At 40.1% G+C, this 17,013-nt stretch overlaps 1 protein-coding gene across 1 annotated transcript; it reads right to left on the bottom strand.

Annotated features, from left to right (window-relative positions):
- Positions 1-1,586: 1,586 nt before the first annotated feature.
- LOC104627798 (amyloid beta A4 precursor protein-binding family B member 2-like) lies at positions 1,587-15,678 on the bottom strand (the record flags this gene model as incomplete). Its single annotated transcript, XM_010296173.1, has 3 exons — positions 15,570-15,678; positions 6,584-6,652; positions 1,587-2,387 (listed from the first exon to the last, which is right to left on the bottom strand). Coding segments are annotated over exons 2-3 (820 nt in total), but the record flags the coding sequence as incomplete, so codon positions are not given.
- Positions 15,679-17,013: the final 1,335 nt, after the last annotated feature.

Below are 17,013 nucleotides of genomic sequence, written 5' to 3'. Positions count from 1 at the left end.
CCCCATACTCAGCAGGGGAAAGTTCCCCTTTATTTCCGTAGTGCAAACAAACCACAGCTCAGCTAACATTTGGATACTTAAATAAGCAAACTTGCCAACACCTCAAAACAGCTCAAAAAATCCCCCTTCCTGAGTGCTGAAAGAGCTCGTACACCATACAGTGGCAATACACATGTGGGAAGAAAATTTTAAAGACATTATTTAAAAAGAGACAAAACTTACGCTAGCTCTTAGCATCTTAGGCCACCTTTATTTAATTAGGCTACTTGAGCTTACTCTAATTTAGTTCTCAGTGAATATAAATTCTCTACTCACAACTTCTTATTGCCAAACCTGAGGAAAGTACAAAAGGCAAAAGGAGCCAACAAACTCAAGTGTCAAGTTATCTACATACCTTCTTGATAGTTTCTCCAGAAAATGTTATCAGTGGTGTCACACATTATATCAAGTATCCCAAGAAATTATATTAACTCAATTGGAAATTTTAGTAAACTGAAAACTTTTTCATTTTGCACGTGAAGATGTGACTTCACGAAAATTTTCTTAACAGCAAAGGTTTGTTACATATCAGAAAAGAAGATCAGAAGATCTATTATAAGTCACATAGTGGTGATTCTAAAAACCCTACAAATTAAATAAAAAAATCACTATTTATGTATGACTGACGTGTAATGCAGCTGTGGATTTGGACCATGGTGGCCTCCAAATAGTATATAATCTCTGTGCTGTAATAATGAAATGTACACTTAAAGTACAGACAATATATGACAAACTTCTTTAGCCACATGTCATCCTCGAGAATTGCAGTGCCCTCCCTCAATTTGACAAAGTTGTACCTTTGTAGGCTGGTTTGGATATAAAAAAAGTTACGAAGTCCATTAACAAAAGTAAATGAGATCTCTAGAGTTTTAAAAATACAGATGTTTTATAAATCACAACAGAGCCACTGCAGAAGTCGTCATTACTGTTCAAACAATTAATGAGCCCATGCTTCCAAAATAAGAAATGCCATGGCTTCAGTTTCTGAGTTACTGTATGGAACTGCTGCACAAAGAAAACAAAATACAGAAGTTAAGTGACCCAAGGCTTGGGAGGACTTTTTTTTTAAATAAAAGAATATAATCAAATTATTATGGGTTGAGGGGGGACACTTATGAAAGATTTAAATTAGAAAAGTAAAAATCTTTGCTGAACCTAAAAATCATTGCTCAGAAAAAAAGTTTGTTGTGTGTAGGCAGCTATCAACAGTTTAGCATATCCAGACAATCTTGTACTTCTCACAACATGTACCCATTGATCAGTGAAGAGCAATTATTTATAAACTAGGAAAAGGTGCAGTTAGCATATTTTTAGGACCTGGTGCCTTTCCTAAAGCAGCAGTAAAGCCGCTAGGGCCGAGCAGGAGGCTGCCAAGCATTCCCAAGCAGACAAGGAGCTGCATTCAAGCCCAGAGCTTGTGTTTTGATGCAACCCACTTCACCACTGAAAGCACCATTACATCACCTCTCCCCTTCCAGCCGCTACCTGAGAGGAATTAAGCAATGCATTTCTAAAAGAGTGGCTGCGAGCTGCCTTTAGTTGCGTACCTGTTTCATCAGGTGAGCTTGGCGAGGCGCTGTCCTGGGACAGCGTAGTCCAGCTGGAGTCCTCATCGCTTGGGGCCAGGTTTTGAATCCTATGGAGGGCACAATCTGTTTTAGCCCCAGTTTTCGGGTGGTCTTTCTTAGTCTCAGGGCTTGACGATACTGTTGCAACTTGGCCATCCTCTGGGCTTGACAGCTTGTTTTGTTTCCGGGGCAGGACTTCCCCATTGACAATAATTGTAGAAGCCTGGCTGTTGCTTTGTGCAGATTTATCTTCCATTGCAACAAAACTCTGCTCTAGCTCTCTAGCAGATGTCTCTAGATCTGCATAGTAATTTAGGAAGCTCTTGGTCCTCCTTGGCTGCGAGGGTAGTATTTCACAGCCAGAGGAATCCTGCGGGATTGGCTCTTTGCCTTCAAACTTCTCAGAAGTTACGTTTATGCCCGCAGTGGTACTGAGGTTTTTGTTGGGATCCTGCTGTCCCTGCTCAGCAGCTTTCCGGAGCTGGTTTTCTCCATTCTTCACCAGCTTTATATTGGCAGAGTTGTTCCCCAGAAGGGGCTGTGCTGCCGGATCGGAAAGACCCATGGCTGTCTGAATGTTAGTCAGTGCATATTTCTTCCTGCATTTTGGAGGAGTGCTGTTCTTTGTCTCCGTGTGCCTAATTTCTGCATTCAGAAGTTCGTTATGAGAGGAGCGCAGGTTAAGGGTGTTCGGCGGGGTGGCAGGGCTGTTGCGGTTCACAACGTCCGTCGTGCTGCCGCTTGCCATAAACACTGCCAACGCGTCCACACCAGAATCGACTAGAAAAGCAAAAGAAAGAGTCATGAAACACATTCATTATATACACTATTTCGCTAGGCCTTCTGGTAAAAGGATGCTGCACTTTACATAATTGTTTTACAGTAGGACAATTACCACAACCTAAGTGAGTAAGAGAATAAACAAAAGCTTTGCTTATTTAATAAGGAAAAACAGAGGCTAAAAAAACAGAGATCGTCAGGACCATGAAGCTGAGAAAAAGCAGAAAGCTTGACGTTATGCAAGGCAGTTTTAAGGCATTTTTTTCATGTCTGATTCTGTAGCAGGCAGGCTTGGGGACAGGAGAGGTGCCCTTTGCAAATGCCTGGGAGTCCAGAAATCATCCTCACCATCACTTCATTTTAGTATTTCACCTCTACCTCCAGCAAGGAGGAGAGGAAGAACTCCTTGAGCGCTCATCACTAAGGAGCAGATAATTTGAGAAATTTCTAAGCAGACCATAGGCAGATGCTGCTCCCTTTTATCTAGGGTAGGACTCAAAATACTGTTAATTTTAAGCTTGACTGGCCAGTCAGTTGTTGCCTCTTAATACCTGCATTTCCTCTGTTCTTTGTCTGTCTCTTCCCTCTCACCCCAATTTTCTTTTTTTTTTTTTTTTTTTTTTTTTTTTTTTTTTTTTTTTTTTTTTTTTTTGGGGGGGTGGCAGCGGTCGGGAGGTAGAGGGTCAGAATGTAGGGAATACAAGTAGATTATTTCACAATACTGTATTTGATTTCTGTGGGGGAAACAAGAAAAAAATCCCTTGATAAAAAATCCTGCTCTAATTCAACAAACTTTTAAAAACAGGCTGCTCCAGAGATGAAAGAGGCTCACAAAGTTCAAACTTAAGGATAAAACATAATGTCCTAGGGCAGAGTACACATATTCCACAGTTAAATAAAACTGTTCTTTTGTCTACTTGTAGTGAAGTTTCTGATTTTTATTAGCCAGGGGCATAGCCCACATTTTGAAAAAATATTAAGTTTGTTGAGGGAACAGATTTTTAGGCTATGAAACAATGATCAAAAAATGTACTTTTAAAAACATTATAATTTGTTCCTGTACTGCCTATTTATGGCTCTCACTAATCTGCACAAATACTCCATGAATACCTCAATTTACACACAATAGTCGTCACTGTTGTTTGACACCTGGCAAACAAATTAAAGGCCAATTAGCAAATCATTCCCATCTGCCACAGTATGAAACACCCTTTCTGTTGTTCCTAATTCTCAGATATCACTGACTGCTTACATTGAACATAAAAAACATGTCTGAGGCTTATCCAGGAATGAAAAAGATGTAATTTGAACTAGCCGATGACAGATCATTCCAGATGAGTTGTGTTGCATCCTTGTATATTTGGTACATGACAGAACTGACTGCTGTACAGATTTACAAGAGATTAAATATATGGGTTTTAAAAGAACATAAACAAACACAGAGTGAAAAGGAACACTTCACAACATTACCTGAATGCAGGCACAGTTGCTAGAGTTCCCTTCTTTGATGTTCTGTCAAAGCTACACACTTCCAACCATCACTATGGTTCATTTAAAATCAAGCAGACAAAGTATACTCTCTGCTTCCTGAATCACCCACATAGAACAACTTCTAAGACTTGTTTGAAACAGAATTTAAACTAAATTTTACAAATTTTCCTGTCTGCCATTTCGTCAAGCCCCAGTCAGTCAGTCTAGACCAACTGCAAATTCTTCAGAAGACAGGTCACCCCACGCCCACTGTGCAAAAGCCATCAGCTCAGCTAACAGTTAACATTAACATCCTATACACAATTTCAGCCTTAGCCACAAAAGACTTCTAAAACACAACCGTCACATAACTTAAAGGCACTTTGTAAATGTACTTCTCAAATACATCAATAAATGTTGCTTTCTGCATCTTGCCTAAAAACAACCAAGCGTAACACAAGCAAGGTCACATCTGATCCAACATAATGCTACCAAAGCATGTTCTAATCTAAAAACACAAAATGGCTTGTGTTTATAGACTGGCTGCTTAATATTTTCTCTGAACCAGTTAAAAGTCTGACAAACTGGAAGTCACTTGAGAAATAAATTTATATGGCAGGATAATTTTGACCCACTGTCTGACCTTTAGAACTGCCGGAATTACACAGTATCTACAGATTTCAATAGATTATATTTTACTTTATGCTTCAGCAAATTAAAACAAGCATTTATTTTTTTCATCAGTACAACTGCCACAATCTGGAACAAGACTGAAATTTATTTTTGTCCTTTGTTACAAGTGAGCTGCTTCATGCAATGAAGCACTGAACAGATTTCTTAAGAAATAATCTTCCTAGACAAAGCTTAGTATCTGCCTGTTAGATTACCTTTAGCCAGCCTCCTGCCATTAGCATTTCACTTATCAAAAAATATTGTAAGAGTAAGCACATAGAAACATTGAAACAAAATGTATTATGTTTTACTAATCTGCTTGATAAAGCTCCCCCATGGATTTATGATGAACATTGGCACATGGATGAATGACTGAGCCAAAGCCCCCAGAAGCCTTTGCAACCTAAGCAGTGTTTGCAAGTTGGGTTCTAAGTTGGGTGGGTTGGTTGATGATAAGCAGAAAAATGTCAAAATGTACCTTTCACTACACACTACCTCCACTCCTGACCCCGTTTCAAAAGATCTGTTGATCAAATCATCATGATCAAATGATCAATGAACATGCAAACAGTACCACAAGGTAAGTACAGAGAGGAGCAGGCTGTCCTCGCAAGGGACAGGTGCCTACTTGGTGGCCACCACCGTGCACTCCCAGGCAGGCTCCAGGATACATGCAGCTGGCTTCCCTCCTCTCTTGGCAAGAGATACAAAGGTGGGAAAAAGGAAATCAACAAAAGAGGCAAAAAAAGAGTACAAGAAATACAGATGGGAAAGGGCAGGTCTTGCATCTTGGGGGCAGAAGTTGCTACCAGACCAGAACTAAAGCGCTGGAAAAATGTTTGAATGCAAAGAAATGCTTAAATGCACTGAAGAAAACTTAAGATTGTGTAGTAGAATGGCAAAAGGAAGCAGAGGGATAGCCTGTCCCTCCTCCTTTATACAGGACATAGTGATACTCAAAACTCGTCACGTCTCCCAGAGGAAGTACATCCCAACTTTCTAATTAAAACATCAAGGAAACGCAACTTCTTCCTGTGCCTGTAATTTCAAGACCAAAATTCCAATCGCCGACTTCCCGTATCTTTTACTTTATCTCTCCCACCAAGTCTTGCCTCCCTCACCCCAGTGGTACATAAAGCAGGCTGGTGCTGTGCCCCCCACCAGCTAACCAACACCCCATGCCAGGGGTCCCACACCCAGGCACCACGCTGCAGGCAGACCCCATCCCCCTGCTCGGGCAGCTCCTCACACTGCCTGGCCAGAAGCAAGGATGACACCACTGGCAGAGGGTATCCTTTTTTCAACTCCTTTGCCTTCTGCTGAAAAGCAAACACAAATGGACAAGCAGACCAAGAGTCACTGAGTTGATACATATCTCAGCTAAAGCAGTTGAACAGTGGCAAGTTATAAGTGAGTAAAAACAAAAAATATTGGACTCTGGTGAAAAACTAGGAATAATTAGTATGTTATCATTACTGGGAATAATTAGGATATTATTAAAATGTTGGCACTTAAGTAGGTAGACAGCCTGTCATAGCAATTCATCAATGATTTCAGCGTGCTTACTTTTTAAAAAAATCACAGTTTCAACTGCATAATTCTAATGTTTAGAAACATACCCACAGCTACAGATTAACACACTTGCATCATTATAATGTGTTTAACACAAAGTAGTCTCAATTTTCTAAGCATGATAATAATACAAATAACGCTACTACTTGAACGGCTTTTATTGATATTTTTCAACCTTGTCATAAGCCATAGAGCTGGAAGGAGAGAAAAAATACCATTGCAAACAGAAAACAGTGCATGACTGGTTTGCCTTTACCTCTAATGAGACTTTTTTGCATTGTGTTGTCTATAGGAATAGTTTTTAAAAAGCTGCATAGAGAGTTTATTCAAAAAGGCACCGTTAAACAGAAACGCAAGTGCTTCCTCTTTTTCATGTATAAGTGCAAAATTAAAGTGAAATATGGGCCTGGGAGGAAATAGAAGAAAAAGAAGAGGAAAGTTTCACATATTTGCATAGCAGAATCTTTTAAAGGGCATCTGACCTGGAAGTACTTCTGACATGGCTCACGGGGCGTCAGCAATGCATCAGGAAATAGATTATAATTTGAAATCTGAAAAGAGGGATCATTTAAGAATTAAAACCAAAGGAAAACACAAAATAAAAATACCACATTTCAGAACCTCCTGAGAGACATTAAGCATTCTAAACAAATCCCAGAACATAACAGTGAGGATCTTCTGAGCTTTCAATGACATTTGACAGTCATTAAAGTATGGGAGGGGCCAGTCTACAGCAATGAGAACAAGTAATTAAAAATAACTATGACATTTTTCTTAATGTATGCTTTACTATGAGCACAAGTTCAACAATATTCTCCAGTTTTAATCAACACACTGTAGCAAGAACTTCATGACATTAGAAAATCCGGGGGTTTCCCCAATTACCCAACTACAGCTTACGCAGGAAACTACACCAACATCGGTAAAAATAAACGTAGCAGTAAGGCATGTTCACACAAGAATCTGCAGAATGAGATCCAGCATATGAAACTAAGAAGCACAGGCTGCAGGGCTGATCCCACAGGAAGGAATCATAAAAAGCAAGCTAGGCAGCAAGCACCTGTATGGGACCCTTTCCTGGCCATCTTCTCATAAGTAAACCATTTTGCCTTAAAGTGTCTGGTTTGGATGCGAATGACACATACACTGGGAGCACTTGTGACTATTTCTAGACACTACTGTGTCTAGGAAACATAGGAAAGAAATAATACAAACCTTTTCATAAAGCAGATTTCCTTTCCGCAAGAATATCTGTTGGGTACAAAGCATTTAATGACAAACTCATGCCGTGAGGCTACAGCCTCAGGTCCTGTACGCTCAGCTCTAATTAAAGCCTAAGCAGCTGAAGAGAATGCTTCCATTACACAATGGCTGCAACTCAACGCTAGCCAACTCTCTCTGCTTCAAAGGGTGAATTCCAATGTTAAAACATTAATTCTTAATTAAGTATCCTAACACACTGTCCTCTCACATCTGCCTTCACTCTTCAACTAGGGCCAACTAAATGGTAATACTTAAACAGATGTTGGCCGAAAGCATCCTAAATAAAGGCTAGGTTTACATTAGCGTAGCTGAAATCAGAATCAAGAGTAGAAGCTTTCGTAATGTTACTGTGCTCCTCCTTGCCTATGTATCTACACAAATTCCAGGGGACTTAACACTTTGAGAAGAGAAAAGGAAGGAAAACACTTGAATGAAATGCTGTAGTAGATCAGAGCAACTGATGATATTCCTACAGCCAGTGGTTTTCTTGCTGCTCCCTCCAGCAATGACATCTCTGCTGGACTGAGCTTGGAAGCTGGAGAGAGAAAGCTCAACAAAGCCAGGAAAGCAAATGCAGAGAGTGGGCAGAGCAGTTTTGGGAACACAAGAGCCAGGAAAGGAGCAGGGCTGCAAGGAGCTTGCACGTGTGCTCTCAAACCCATCTGCAGACTCCTCAACACAAACCTTAGGGTATCTGAGGATGGGAAGGACCTCTTGAAATAGTCTAGCCCACCCCCCTGCCCAAGCAGGGAATCACCACTGCCCTCTCCACTCCACCCTGGCTCTGTCCTCACCTCAGAACAAAATCACCACTTCAACCTGCTTGCTAAATGCAGCTTCCCCCCATTTCTAGCTATTTCTGCTTCAACTAGTCCTACTGAAATCACCATCCGGTAACCAGCTTTCTGTCCTGGCTCGTCCTTCCTGAGAGGCACCCTGCCAGCCCCTGCTGCCACAGTAATTACATTTTTCTTTTTAGAGCTAATCATACTGCCAACTGACTGCAACAGCCTAGCAGCAGTGCTGTCTCTGTTCTAGTGGTGCTCTTATTAATGGAAATCCATAATGCTGATCTGTCTTTAAATAAAGTTATTACGGAAGAAACAACTCCAGATTCTGCAATGAGTGCTGGCACTCAAATGGAGTATGCCTTCCCATTTGCCATTTTTTCCCTCCCCGTTCCTACACAGCCAGTCAAGTTCCTCATCCAGCAAAAACCAAGAGACAAGATGCTTCTCAGAATCAGATTCTAACACCTACAAAGGACAGTGAAAAACAATAAAAATAATAATAAAAAAAGAAACAGGCTAAATCAATTGCTCCTTTATTTATAATTTTATTAAGATAGATACAGCTAAATAATCAGTGTATATTTGTCTATCTGATTGAAACTCTATGTTGCAGATGACCTGGGTCATCTTATGCTACTAGAATATTCTTAAATCAAGTGATCACTTGGAGAAATAAAGAGCAATTCTTTCATTTACATAAGGCATAACCATGACATACAACACCTAATCTTACATTTAGTAAGGGAAAAAGCAAGATAGCATACTTTTCCAGATTCAATTTTCTCCCCTTAATTAGATTTCCCCCTGTGCGGAATGGAACAGTCTGGCAGGCAAAAAACAGTGCTGTCACGGCAAGAAGATGGAGTGCGTTTTATCTATCAGCTACTTGCAAACACAGATAATAAGACCTTCTGTCATCGGATCTATACATTCACAGCTAAATAAACCTCAGTCGTTTTTTCTAATCCTGTTGTGTAAATTAAACTCCTGAGCCTTACCGTACTTTTTTTTATAATCTATGTATAAATTATTCAATCTCTACAATAAATATCACACCTCAGACTCATTTGTTCATTACAGACAACTCTACTTCAAAGGCACATGCTCATATAGGGCACAAGCACAAACTTCATCCTCTGTTCAACAGACACACACACTCAGAAATGGTAATTTAAATTTCTGCAACTGAGATGATCAATAAAGCAAGAAGGACTTGGTCTTCCACATCCTGCAACTTTGATCTCAATTGTTATCCAAAAATAACTCTTACCAAGTCTGAAGGTAAACAATGTGTAATCAAATCTGATCAGAATTACCAAAACCAAAGCATGATGCCATATGAAAAAGAAAGCTAGGATAAGCTGTCTCAGAGAAAAAAGGCAACCAAAATGCTTTGTAGAACAGGCACCCTACCTATATGCTTAATGGAGTAATAGAAAAGAATCAATGGCCACGAATTTGGCACATAAAATGATTTAGACTGATTCAGACTTAGTTCAGACCAGGGATTTTTCAGCCCCACATAAAATGAACTTAGATCATTCAATAGGTCCTAAGTCAGGAAGCAGAACCATTCAGAAGATGACTGATTCCTGAACAGGGTTAAAGAAACCTGCAACGTCCAGCACCAGCTTTCCAGATGTTTGTAATGGCACTGGTCCAATACCAAGCTCTTTGATCAGGAGACACAGGCAGCAAAAGCAGGAAAGAGATTAAGCATAGGTCACAGCATTATTAACAGAATGAGCAAAAATGTTAACTGAGCCCCTGTCAGATGCAATGGATGAGTTAAATTCCAGCACAGCATATGTGCTGGACAAAAAAAAAAATTAAATAGCTGATTATCATTAACCACCTCCCACACAACCTGTCTGCAGCCCTGCTATTTGCGCCTGCAAAGCCTAGAAACAACACTGCATACTCCTGAGCATAATCTGCTTCTTCAGTAACAACTGCATGCACACAAACACAGACATTTCAGCTTCTCTTTTTAAACTAGTGTATTTTAACAATTAAACTTCTAATGGCCTGGCATCATGATTTCACCTGCCACAACTTCATCTGCCCTTTGAACTATGTACAAGAAATTTATGACTAGTTACACATTAAGCTCTTCTCAAGGTTATGCAGAAATGTTTTTATCCTCAAATTACCCAGATTGGTAGCAATAGTTTTGAGCCTCCTATTATCACTGCTTCATAGCTGAGATCTTAAAACGCATTTGAAAGAGCATGGTACACCAAAATTGTTATCTTGTTATTATAAGGTTGTACTTAGTGTTAAATTGGGCTCTAGAGATGAAAATCTGAAAATTAAATAAATGGTGAATAACCTTTTAGTAGACTCTCTACAACTCTATATGAAAAGAAATAAAGAACAAAAATACCTGTATATCAAAAGTCTCAATTAATGAATGAAAACCTCTAATTTTATCAATTCCAAAGTGTGTGCAAATAATTTCAAATGGCTAACAGAAATTTGAGACCTGTGAGCAAAAATAAAAACATCAAAGTGTCAGTCACAGAACAGAGCATTAGATTACTTGCCAGGTTTCGCAAAATGAGACTATTAGGGCTCTCAAAGAGAGGAAATTAAGATTTTGCACACTGACAAGATTGCTTCTGTTCCACGTACATTAAAAACATTCTGTGTCTCACCTAGGTAGGGCTATTATATGTGCACTTTTAACTACATCTGTTAAAACTGCCTTAAATTTGGACTCATGTGTCCTACCCACATATCCCCTGCTCCCAGTAATGGAACAGGATATATTTCAGAGCACAGGATGCATCAAACTAGAAAAGGTCTTCACATTTCTAGTTTGTTTTTCTATTAAAAGCTAAACTAAAATAAGGCTCATTACACAGAGCTACATCTCAGCAAGGCTGAAAGTTGCCAGCAAAGCTACATATTGTCTTCAAACAAACTTTAATGGAGACCAATCAGAAATACTTCAAAATATACGAACGGTTCATAAACAAATCATTGCAGTACTGCTTAAGCTGACAGAATGCTGAGAGATGACTAAAATGGCCATACCCTACAGCAACACTCCCAGTGTAATTATGGTACCAGAATATAGGAATAACTTTTAATCTTGGCCTGCTGTAGCAACTCCTTGAGAATGCAGCTGTTCTACACTGAGTAACTTCCACGCATAGTGCTCATACACAAAACAAAACCACATGCTCATAAAATCAAAGTATCATATTTGCTTTATGGTCCCCATAAACTAAACAGATCAATCCATAATAAAGTGGAAGGAGAACATAACAGAAAAGCAACTGCACTTACTGGCATTTATATTACACTGAAGTGTGGCTAAAAGTGAGCTCAGTTTCAACAAGCAGCAAACTTGGCTGTAGAAGACACTGAACAAGTGGAAAAGAACAAGGTAGTAGTATTACTGGCCTGAATTTCGACAAGGATTCTTGAGTTCTTGATGTGCTAGCCAAAATCCTCTACTGTTTTTTCTTATCTACAAACTCACAGATCTTCACAAAGCACTTTAAACACCAAAGGAACGGGGGTTCCTGTGAAAAGGGACAAACATGTAATGCAAGTCTGGTACCATGGTGGTTCTCCATGAACACACACAACCAGAAGCTGAGTGACCAGGAACCTTCAGCTTCAGAGCACTCTACCTCTGGTTTCACCATGAAGAAGAAACAGACCTCTCAGGGTCTTGGGATGGGGGTACTATTTAACTATGCTAAGAGATAAACCCAGAAGTGACAATTATGCATTCAGAATAACACACAGTTCTTAAAGAAAGCCTTTTATCTGCAGACTCCAAGTCAGCTCCTATCTGTGGAAACTGGCACATGTTTTGGGGCTTCACTAAGATCACCCAGGAGACCTCAATGAAGTTGTGCAAGTCTCCACATAGCTTCCTAGGAAAGCTAGAAACCTAAACAAGAGAGCCTTTAATGGGGAGAGCAACGTATGTGTCATGGGGTGCTTTTGTAATTTTCATTCCATGAATCATCTGTATTCCTGCATTTTCCTCAGCTAAGCAACGAATACATGGAGCTTTTCAGCACCTTTACAGAAAACTGTCCCCCCTGAGCACGACGTAAGCAGTGTTAAAGCTTGAGTCTCATTTATACCAAGGTATCTTTCTTTGGAAAGAAAAGGTCAGGAGATAGAGGGCAGGATTTTGCAGAGGTAGAATTTTACTGGGATGGGAAGAACCAAGAGTTGCATGGTGGATACGCTCCTCCTCAGGGTCAGCATACCTCTTTGGATGAGTTTTCTGTTACTCTGGAAGCAGTTCCAGGCCAAGCTTGCAGAGCCAGTCCATGGTACATTTCCACACCAACTCACTGCGGGCTAACAATAGCAATGCAATTACTGGCACTGGCTGCAAGACTGGAAGTTTGGTGGTTTTTTTTTCAGGGGTTTACTGTTATTTATAATGTCACTGTTCTGACACTTGTTTCCTTATTTCACTGTAATGAACCCAAGACTTTCCAGCAGTTTCACTAAGCAAGACCAGCAGTGGGGGATTGCCCCAGTGCAAAGAAGGTCACCGCTGGGCACTTGGGAAGCAGAAGAGACACTAGCAGAGCAGGAATTGCAGTGTTCCTAGAGGGAAATCAAACCCCAAGTTTATAAAATTAACCCTGCTCTCTCTGCCCTCAAGTATATTGAGTTACTTATAAGAGCAGCTCTAGCATGGGACATAATCAGGAAGAACAAAGACTAAAACATCTTCCCTCCGCAGTCCAGGGGAGTGCTTTCCCGTGAGGGATATTTCCTTTCATCCTTATCCTTGATTTATCAACATTTCATCAAAATGTTATTTCCTCGAAAAGGTTTGCTTAGGAAAAAAAAATAAATATCACATCCTCCATCTCCACAGCCTCCTCCTGAAATAAAACTCCAGTCAGCGCTAATAATTATACTGGCAGAATTCTACCAATAAATCATTCCATATGGGCCCTAGTACGAGTAATTTTTAAATAAGAGATGCCTAACAGTTCAAAAAGAAACAGTAGTCCACCTCTGCCTGGCACAAATCAAGAAGATGACTTAAGGATGGGAGATGTGGTGCCGTCTTCTCTGGGCAGCGAGGGATGGTCGCAGAGCTCCAAGCACAAGCAGGTCCCTTCCTCCCGGTGAATGCTGACATGCCACCACAGGGCTGCACCTCTGCCCTGGCACACTCCAAAGGTTAACAAGTGCCAAAAACTACCACCCACAAATTCCTGCATTTCCTCACTTCCAATGTCTTCTGAAAGAGAGGGCTTTTTCAGAATTAGGAAGACCTAATTCTTCCCTTCACAGACTTTATTTAGGTAGGTATGTATGTACAGACAGAAGATAAAAGTCAGAGATTAAGGCTTAAGGCTGCACCAGTCCTTAATGGTACAACATTAAGATTGCAACAACTGTGAATGTGAAATACAATAGCTGAGATGGTGCAATTACTCATTATTTATGCAAAGAAAATAAAAACAAAACACTGTATTTTACCAGCACTTTCACTGAGACCTAATCTTGCTACCATAAATTTCATTATGATCCGTACCAGCCAAGGACTGGGCAATTTCAATGCCATTATTGTTGGATACTGAAAGCACTTATTATGTTAGGCACCGGGAAGTTGCACAAATCATACAGTAACAAAACCAAAAAATAAAGCAAGTTTCCTGGCTTAGAAACCCTGACAGGTTAAGGAAAGGGAAAACTTGGCTTAACAAAAGCATAACGCAATCATGAAGTAGATATTTTGATGTCTCTGTCCCCAAGGAGAGGGAGGTCTGGTGCCAACTGATTCTGATGCAAGTTTCGGAACCCCAACACTTCCTCAAGCAAACAATTCCACTTCTTCACTGCAACTGCTCAACTAGACAACAGGAAAAACATCCTAGGCTCTTCTGGTAAGAATTTAATGCCCATTACTTGTTCTAAGTAGGAATGGGAAAGACTTGCTTACCTACCCCTACACTAGATCATTTTAAAGCTCTGAGCTTCAAGCCTAGGCATGAGACGTCCATATCATGTCCTACAGTACACCGAGAGGACACGTTTGAAAGCTAGTGTCTAGATTTATTGTCAGGTGATTCAAATAGATCAGTCCACATCTGTACTCCTCTGTACTCCAGCACTTGACCACCAGAGACCTGTCAAAACTGTAACAACCATTTACCTCCTCCATTCTAGGATAGACAATATCCCAACATTAATACCCAAAACAAATTCTTTGGAAAAGTAGTATCTAACTTGGCTCTAATGCTCCTTTTTGAGACACATCTTTATGACATCTATGACTAGCCTGCAGCAGACAGTAAATATGCTTTACTACTTCCTAAGATTTAGCCTTACAATTAGGAAAAAAATCACATAAAGTCAAGTTCTGAATACAGGACCTCACCATGCAGCTCCTCACAGCCTCATGGCAATGCCACCATAGGAAGTCTCTGTCCTGCCACAGCTGTAAGCTCTCACTGCAGCTGGCTTACATCAGCCAACACAAATATGTGTTTAGCTGGATGCCTGAAGCGATTGAGGCTTTTAAAGAAACCTTTAAAGAAACAGAAAGAATGGTACAAAAGTGAGAGCTTCTTAAGCTGGCTTTTATGCCAAGAAAAGGCACATGGGATCATCTTCTGCTACAGCAGTAAGAAGACTGAATACAAAAGTTAACCCACCACAGCTTCACCTCAGCAGCCTGAGGGATCAACAGAAAGCTCACGAGGACTGGCAGCAGCCTTCTAGAGTCAGAGCGCTACCCCACACAGCTCTCCAGGGAAGGTCACGTCAGCTCACTTCATATAGCCTGCACTGGGGAACCACTGCAGTGTGGTACCTGCCATCTGCACTAGCATGAGACATGTTTGCTTACTCAATGGAAGGTGCAGGTGATAAATTTTAAGACTTGCCTTTGCACTTTAACAGAAAACAACAGATAATGTAATATAATCCAGTAGGATACAATTCAGAAGAAAAAACAACGTGAATAATATTGAACTCAAGCATATAAATAAACTGAACTGGAAACATTAGTTGCAGTTGTAAGCAATTACAGCTATAGTGCACAGCAACATTTTAGGATAAGCTCAAGTAGTTTGTTAATTTGGTATTAAAAACTTGGGATGGGAGTGAAGAGGAATAGCAGCTAAATTTTTGAACCCTATAATAAATGAAGTCAGAGACCCTGAACACAAAACACAGCACACTACAGTAGACTTGGTCAAGTCACACCACTAGCTGCTTTTTAAAGTTTTAGAAAACACCTTACCAGTTTAAACATTAATCAATGTACTTACCATTTGGGTACACACACAGGAGAGCTGACATCGATTAGAATATGTCAGCAGCCTTTATAAACACAATTTCAAAATTTATAAACTTAGCAGCCTTCAAAAGCAATAAAGCAACAAATAAATTAGACCAATTGCATACATACATGAGCTGCTTGGCCGATAGTGAGCCCCCGGGTACCGCCTGCCCATAGTGCCAGTCAGCACATTACCACACACTGTCAGCTGCTTCCGAAGTATAGATCGAAACGCTTAACTGAGGGAGAAGAAAAAAAAAGTGAAGATTTAGTACAACAGCTGTATCTTTTTTCATTAAAATGCTAATGACCCCTACAAATTTCAGGATAACTACAGCTATAAATTATTCATAGTCATGTTGTCAGAGGAGATGAACTGTTATGCTACACATGAAGCACAAATTTATTATTAGTGGTTGGCCTCCATTAATAAGCGCACATATATTTTAAGGCACAAAGAAGTCTGGGGTCATACAATAGCTTCTTTTGGCCCATGATACAGCTAGAACAACAAACACTGCAAGAGAAAGTTTGCTTTTGGCTTTAGATACAGTTAGGCAGTAGGTGAGATTCAGTAACAATGTTGTCTTAAATTTTGTAAACCAATTATTAAGCAACAAGCTTATGAACAATTTGCTATAGCAGCAAGACTTAGCCGTGCTACATAACATTGACGACTTTTGATCTGTCCCTAACAACCAGAGTGTCTTTACAGGAATGCAGGCTATCAGTTTATCAGTTTATGCGGTGTATCAGGTTTTTCTGAAGTATCAAAAACCCAAGCAAACAAGAAATGCATGGCACATCTTACAGTCAGTTTGGAATACCAAATCACAAATCCAAAATATTAACTGAAATGCTACTGAACCTGTCAAATAGCTAGCATAAAGTCTTTTAGTCTAAAATCAAGTCCCATTGTTTCTTTCTGCAGTGTAAGGTTTTGTACTAAAACACAACTTTCAGCTGATTTTTGGCTTTACCTTCTTCTTAGCCTATCTGAATAGCCTTCACGTTCCCAGATGTCCTCCCAATATGCACTGCATGTCAAGCACGCAATTTATAAAGATATACTTCCTTTTATTTCATTCTCTCCCTTGCTGGAAGGGCCAAAAAAGCAGCAAATTATGAGGAGTGTTTTTCCTAATTCATTAAGGATTTTTACTGTCTCAGGCTGCAGCTACAAGCACAAGCTTGTTCTCTCCAGGAAACAGAACTATCAGGACACAGATGAAATAGAAATATCAGGACATAGATTAAATAGAACTGCACCAAACTGGTAGATTTCCACAAATCTTCAGACACATCAGTTCCCTGACTGAGCCAGAACACCAGCTTACTACTGAATTAGATAAGCCTTTTATATATATATATATATATGCATCCATGCAATTCTCTGGTGAGCTGGTCTGGGAGCCAACACGGCTGAAAACTCAACATAAAGATGTATTTTCATCCGGATTAGGCCCCTGAACTGGCTCATGGTGGCTGCACTAGTATTGGTAGCTAGTGGGGGCAAGCAGAAAGAATGGGACCATGGCAGCCTGTGCTTAAAATGACTTAAAATGCAATCACA

The sequence above is a fragment of the Phaethon lepturus genome, unplaced genomic scaffold, assembly GCF_000687285.1.
Source record: "Phaethon lepturus isolate BGI_N335 unplaced genomic scaffold, ASM68728v1 scaffold3901, whole genome shotgun sequence".
Classification (NCBI taxonomy): domain Eukaryota; kingdom Metazoa; phylum Chordata; class Aves; order Phaethontiformes; family Phaethontidae; genus Phaethon; species Phaethon lepturus.
Note: the sequence above shows the minus strand (reverse complement) of the source record. Positions and strands in the feature narration are given on the sequence as shown.